This window comes from Neltuma alba, unplaced genomic scaffold (assembly GCF_004799145.2).
Source record: "Neltuma alba isolate B1F8T4 unplaced genomic scaffold, ASM479914v2 tig00006689_pilon, whole genome shotgun sequence".
Taxonomy (NCBI): Eukaryota; Viridiplantae; Streptophyta; class Magnoliopsida; order Fabales; family Fabaceae; genus Neltuma; species Neltuma alba.
The window spans coordinates 22,784-30,488 of record NW_021634547.1 but is presented as its reverse complement, the minus strand read 5'-3'; the positions used below and the strand labels follow the sequence as shown (position 1 = coordinate 30,488).

The 7,705-nt window shown below is 31.4% G+C and overlaps 1 protein-coding gene across 1 annotated transcript; it reads right to left on the bottom strand.

Annotated features, from left to right (window-relative positions):
• Window positions 1–813: 813 nt before the first annotated feature.
• On the bottom strand, window positions 814–3,172 carry LOC114750921 (conglutin beta 1-like; the record flags this gene model as incomplete). The annotated part of the gene is made up of 6 exons (XM_028939564.1): window positions 814–906; window positions 994–1,179; window positions 1,791–2,011; window positions 2,177–2,364; window positions 2,729–2,765; window positions 3,052–3,172. Coding segments are annotated over 6 exons (846 nt in total), but the record flags the coding sequence as incomplete, so codon positions are not given.
• Window positions 3,173–7,705: the final 4,533 nt, after the last annotated feature.

Here is a 7,705-nt window from a genome sequence, read left to right as displayed (position 1 = left end):
ATTTAGAAAAAATTGATAAATATGAGAAGAAAAAAAATCTTATATTTAGGACTAAAATTAACTTAATCATTAGGTCATATATTAAGAACTGGAGGAGTATCTCATTACAGTCTGACTATTTCACAACATTAATTACACCGTTAATTAATTAATCAAAACAAGCAAATGAAAAAATTTACAATAATGATGATGCGTTGGGTTCTCAAATTGAGGTGGAACAAGTTTCAGTACTTATCACTTTGATAAGCACTCTAAACTTATCAGATCTAGTTGGTCCATATCTTATTTAGATGGTCTAAATCTGATTTCTTTTTAATTTTTATTTATTCAAAATAATTATTTTAATATGTATAAAATCTAAAATAGAGATAATCTCTTAACTATCATTCTTTCAAAAAAATAATTTTTTTACTTAAAAATAATTAATTAAAAATTTTAAATCTGGACCATTCAAATTAGATATAGATGGTCCAGATCTGATGAACTTAGATCTCGTTTGGTACGAAGTATTAAAAATGAGGGATATAGATTACGATTGTAATTGAAAAAAAATATTAAAAAAGTCTTTAGTATGAGTAATTATTTGTTACATGGAATTAGGCAAACTCATGAAAGTAGGATTGGGGAATACCACTTCTTCCCATGGTATTCTTTAATCCCGCATATATGGGTTTGTTTAATCCTATGTAATAAGTAATTTCTTATGCTCAATCTAAATTCCAATTCACATTCCTCATTTTCAATACTTTGTAGCAAACGGCACCTTAAGGTTCTTATCAAGGTGATAATCACTGAAACTAGTTCTGACGTGACCTCAAGAGTTTTCTCGCTGAGGGCATTGTAGTATGCCTGAGGGTTTTGATTGCCAGAGGGATATAAATTGTGCAGAAGTAAACCAGCAAGACCCTATGAGATTTTTGTAAGTGAAAATTAAAACTTGAAGAACAGAGAAGGGATATTATGAATTCAGTTGATGCTTTAAAGATTGATGACCTCGTATTGCCCAGGACTGTTGATGGGAAAGACAAGGTTGGCAGCTCTGAACCTCTGGTTACCTTCAACATTAGCAGTATAAATCAGAGACCCCGCCAGAAACCTAACCAAGTCACCTTCCTCCAGGTGGAAGGTCTCTCTGTTAGTCTGGTTCGCAATACTAGCAATGGCCCTTCCTGTAATATACTACCTCCTATCTTTAATATAAGACTTTGATTGATTTTTATTTTGATCCTAAATATAATATCCTAATCTATTTTGTCTCTCATATTTATGTATTTTTTTCCCAAAGTAGTCCTTCTAGCAATGGTAATTCTAGCCAATACATTTGATTAGCAAGGATATTTTAAGAAAGACAATACCTATTTATTACAAATAACTAACTTAACTTCTTTTCTTAATCTCCTCAAATTAGTCAACTAGCTCTTATAATTAGGATCAGAGTTAGTACTCCTCCGGTCCTTAATATAATACCAAATTGTTGAGTTGTTTTAGTCCTAAATATAAGACTCATTTCTCATATTTATCAATTTTCTTTAAATTACTCTTATGGATACTCCCTCAACCATAATCAAGTAGAAGAGGAAGATGAGGTATTAAGAAAGATGATTATGGCATTTTAGAAAAAACGTGTCACATTTCTTATAATTAACTAACTTACCTAACTTTTTTGATCTAATCAAATTAGTTAAATGGGTCTTATATTAAGGATACTTCATTATGGTTGATTGATGAGAATATATTTATCTACCATTATTATGAATGAACAAGGCTGTCTCAAACTTGGCTTCGAGGACGACAATGAGAGCTTCAGCATCGCGATGGTGGGGGAGAAAGAGAGAATGTGGTTGTAATTCAAACTCGACATATCGATAGTTTCGGAGCCAGCGGAGGTGGTGCGATCTCCGGTCGAACCTTGGGAAGACTCGGACGCGACCACGTTCATTGTGGAAGCGGGTTTGAAAGCTATGAGATCGGAAGTGATAAGGATCCTGATTCTGAGAACCTTGTCCTTCCTCTTCATGTTCTCGACAATGGTGGTTCCCATGTGGTTCTCGGCTATCTTCTTCTTCTTGTTCTTCTTCTTCCTCTCCCTCTCCCTCCCGACGACGTCGTCTCTCTTCTTCTCGCTTCTTTCTTTTCTCCTCACGTTCTCGCCGTTCTTCTTCTCGTTCTCATCGACGTTCTTCCTCTCGTTCTCCCTCTCGTTCTCGATGACGTTCTTTCTTCTCTCTGCTTTCTTTCTTCCTCACGTCGACGTTGTTCCTCTTCTCGTTCTCGACGACGTCGTTCATCTCGCCGCTTCCTTTCCTCCGCACGTTCGCGCAGTTCTTCTTCTCGTTCCTTAATTCCTTGACCATGTCCTTGCTCCTGGCAAATGCATATATGTATAACAACATCATTTTGATATATTACATTACTGAATCATTCAACTGATGCTACCCAGTTGTTAACATAAAAACTACTTAATCAATTTGAATACATTAAAAAAATTAGTTAAGTTAGTTAATTATTTATAATAAATATGAGATGATTTTCTTAAATACCCATTTTAATTATGAGTACCTTGAATGAAAACCCCTTGATATATGTATAATCATAACTGCAGTTTAGAAAATGAATTACAAATTTGGAAAACAAAATATAGAGATTTTAATTATATTTAAAATGAAGTTCAATTTCCAAATAGCTATATGTTAAGGATCGGAGGTTCTACATGAACTTAAGTAATTACCAGTGGATCACGTTCAAGTTCCATGTCGTTGATGAACCTACAATGACCACCACTATAAAAAAAATTGACTTTCAAAGTCGCCGTTAAAAAGTCGTTGCCGTAGCTGAAAACTTTCAGCGACAACTAAAAAAGTCACCGCTGAAAGATACTTTCAGCGGTGACTTTTAGAAGTTTCAGCGGCAACATTTTGGTGTCGCCGCTGAAAGTCCAATTTCAGCAGTGACTTTTTTTGTCACCACCGAAAATCGTCGCCTAAAGTTTTTTTTTTTGTAGTGCACGGCAAGCAAAGTTATGATATGCATCAATATTTTTTTCAAGTTCACATCTTTTGACACAAAGGTGGCTTTGAGGATTCTGGTTTTCCCAGAAGGCAAGGCCAACAGAGACAGAGGTCACTGCCAGGAAAAGTGAACCCAGAAAAAACAGCAACAGAGGCTGCCTCGCTTACAACAGTGTGCCACAAGAAGAAGCCATCGTTAGTAAATATATACCCGTCGATGCATTATATAGAAGCAGATCATGACGGAGATGGTTTCGTACGTGCGTAAGGTTTGATTCAGATCTCATGCATGAAGGACATGTGGACTTGAAGTGGCGATGTTTCGTTTCGTGAAGATATAATAATCTGATACATTGAACATGGTACAGTATACATATGTAGGATACTACGTTGTGAACAGATACAGAAACACTGTAAGTTATCATCATATTGCATTGCTCGCATGTCCTTATCCTAATGAATTCAGGAGATCCATAAGGATGCTACTATATATATGGCAGGGCCCAACTAACATGATGAAGAGAAATTAAAATTGAATCATCAAGTTTATATATTTTTACCAACAGATAATTAGGTCTAGCAGAAGAACATAGTTCCTCACAACATAACAAACTAATGTTCAAATTCTCACTGTGAGAGGTGCTAACATTCAGTGCCTCGAATAGAATTGTCTATACGTAGAAAAAAAGGTTTGTGTATTTTTGTGGTAGGTTCTGTTTCTGATATAAGAGGTAAGAAATAAAATTGTTAAATTAAAGAGTTCAGTGAGATGAAGAATAATTATGATTGTGAAGAACGCTCGGAAAATCCAATTCTGATTAGCGACCGAATATTGTACATTTGAATGATTATGAATGTAGTATAAATTCATAGACAATAGCACATATCTTAGAGCTTTTAGTTTCATTTCCATGTTTTAAATTAATGACCCCTTTTAAATCTTAGTGATGAATTAATTAAAATAGTCCCTGAAATGCATGGCTTGATTGCTATATATTCTAATGAAACTTGAAACTAAGCTATTACCGACATAAACCATATGTAGATATATATAGTAAGAAGATCAGGATCGGAAATGGCATCATGAATGTGATCAAACAGTGGAGAGATCCAGTGATGGCTTCCAGAGAACCAAAATGAAGACATAACAAGTCATGGCGTTGATGTTTAATGTACTGTAGCCAGAAGTACGCTTTGGTCTTTTTAACATTATAAAGTTTTAGTTTAATTTCTTAATTTTATAAAATATCCCTTCAAGTCTTTTAATAACACCGTTTGCCTCAAACAACATTTTTTAAGGGTAAAAGTATAGTCAGCACCCCGATCTTACTTCTTAGGTGCATTTAGCCCCCTGCTCTTATTTCTTGAAAGCATTTAGCACCCTGACGTTATTTTCTCAACATTCTAATTTTGTTTTTTTTTTTGTTGGAACTCAGCATTCTAATTTTAGAATGCTAAATGCATTAAAAGATTAGGGTTCTGGATATACCTTAACTCTGTTTTTTAGTAGTCATTATTATTTTGAAAATCAATTGTATATTGAAAAGAATTTATCAAATTTTAATGTCAGTATTTTTTTCAGTTAACGGTGGTATGACTAAAAGAGTAGAAAAATTAAAAAAATTAAAAAATTAAAAAGACTAAGATAAACCTTAGTTAAAATTAGGAAAACTAAATGTATACTTGTAATGTATTTTACATAGTATAAAATGCATCTGTTTATACAGATAAGAGTTTGATCTAGTGAAAGAAACTAATTTCTGACAACTTGACAAATCAAAATTCGAATTCTTATTAAGAAAATTATTCACATTTAATGTTTTGATGATCTATCAAACAAAACTATTTCATACCGGAGGAAATAAAACGTGTTTATTCATGTGTTGAGCTATTCAAACGGGACAAGCTATAAGGACATTTAATTGTGTGACTTGTGTCGTTATTGGCCAAGTCCCAGGTAACACAAAAATGCTCAATTCGCCACGTTTATGGAGATGTTGCTGAGTTATCAACTCAGATTTTGTATTATGCACAGAGAATATAAAGGATATAAAGACAAGAAGCATAATGATCAAGAAATGAAAAAACATTGATGTGCATGATGACAAAGTTATAAGATCCAGAGATATGCTTCACAGCCTGCTCGATCAGTTATCACAAGGGAATCTTGGGTTGTGTGCGTGTATATATATAGTGTACATATAAGTATTTGAGAGTTTGTTTTTATCTCAATGCCACTCCAGAACTACTAAAAATAAAGAGTAATTAATATTGCCCCAAGCACTTAAAAAACTAATGTTGGACCATTAACATTTCTTTGACCGCTCTAGCAATATTGCTTCTTTTTTTATACTTTGAGGACGATATTAGGTTTAAAAAAATAATTCTTAGAGATTGTACTACGTGACTGTATATTGATTGCGTGTGTTGAACACTCGCATGAATTGATAATGGCTCATTTATTCTTTGCGGATTATGCTGAACACAAGATTGACCCAGGGCTTATTTGTTATTGTTTTTTGCTTTTCGCTTTTTCTCTAAATTTTTGCAAACAAGTTTTAAGAATAAAAAAATGTTTAGATAATTATTTTAAAAAATTTATATTTGGCAAGTGATGGCTGTCAGCCTGTCGTTGACATGGCGGGGTAGGCAAGAAGGAAGAAGATTTCTCCAATTTTCTAAAACAGAAAATAAAAAAAATACAAAAACAAAAATAATAAAATATCTAAAAAAAAATTTACTTTTTATTTTTTAAAAACTTATTATTGTTTTTTTTTGTTTTTAGAAACAACCAACTAAAAATAAATTATCAAACAAGCTTTCTTATTGTTTTTAAGTAAAAAAAAATTTTCCAAAACAATGAATTAACCAAACAGCCAGAAACTGAAAATAATCAAAATAGGCTGTCAGGTCGCAAAAAATGGGCTGGCTCACTGCAATTTATGGGCCATGGGCCTGTGGGAATTTTTCCAACCCACTCATTATAGGTGCGTTACAGGTTGATCCACCAACTCACTTTTTTTAAATATTTTAAATTAAATTATAACCTTTTATGGATCAAGTTCAAGTTATTTCATATTTTCATGAAGTGATACTACCCCCTATCCTTAATATAAGAGCTAGTTTAATATTCAATTTGATCCTAAATAAAACCACAATTTACTTTGTCTCTTATATTTATCTATTTTTTCCAAAATAGTCATTATAATAGTTGTACATGTTCAATGTTTCATCAAATAATATTTTTAGCTAAGACATATGATTAACAAGAACATTTTAAGAAAAATAACACCTATTTGTTACAAATAACTAATTTAACTAATTTTTTTAATCTTTCCAAATTAGTTAATTAGGTCTTATGTTAAATATCAGAGATAAGATAATTAGTATAACTCCAAACATGCAAATATATAAGTTAGAGAACTAATTTGTGGGATTAAAAAATTTAATTAAATTATTTATTTATAAAAAAATTTGATATTGATTTTCATTAAAAAAAAATTTATACCCAGGCAGCTAAACCTCATTACTAGAATGCATGACAGCTGCCTCATAAAATGTTCTTTTTCATCAATTGCATAAGAAACGAGGTAAAAAATTCTTTTAATATATGTAATCCATGGGGGAGATTTTTAAAAAATACTTTTTAATTTAAGAAATAACATGAATTGAAATGTTGTATCTATGACCAAAATAAATTTTTTTAACTAGCTCTTATATTTATATATGAAAAGATGTAACAAATCTAGCCTTTTAGCATGTGAATCTCATAAAAGTAGAGGATCCAAAACTATAATTATTCATTATCATAAATAAGCTTTAAATGATCCAAAACTATCTTCCTAATCAATGTTCAATATTCCCCTCTATTCTTTTCATAAGATCTCAATTTTTGAATTTGCTTGATCTTTTTTATAACATTCTTAACTAAAGGTGTCTGAATATTAAATTTATATTTACCAATTTTGTGTGTAATTAATTTTTTATTTTTTTTCTCATACTTTATTTTCTTTCATCTTTTATCTTATCGTTAGTACTACCTCAGGTCCTTAATATAAGATTCTGTTTGATTTTTATTTTGATCCTAAATATAAGACCCCAATCCACTTTGTCTCTCATATTTATACATTTTTCTTCAAAGTAGCCCTTCTAACAATGATAGTTCTAGTCAATATACTTAATTAATAAGGATATTTTAAGAAAGACAACATTTATTTAAGACAAATAACTAACTCAATTTACTTTCTTAATCTCCTCAAATTAGTTAACTGACTCTTATAATTAGGACCAGAGGTAGTATTTCCTTATTTTATTTGTTCTCTCATTAAATAGACAACTATTTGAAAAAAAAGATTTAATTTTTACATATTCATTGATTTTAATTATTTTTTAAAAGAATTCTATAAAAAGAACAGGATGGAGTATATCATAAATTCATAAGTGCATTGTGACTCTTTCCCATTATTAATGCTATTAACTTTACATATTTTCATTTTCTATATATCCCCATTAAATGCATTGGTATTACTTTAAATTCTTCACCCTATAAAATCTCACATAACATGCATCTAGTCCACCCAATTCAAACGCAAGCTGTTCTCTGAGAAATGAAAGATCAAATGGTCCATTTCTCATTAATTATTTCTCCAATTCTAGTCCTGCTCACATTCACTTCAGGTTCTCTCCCCCTCCTTGTT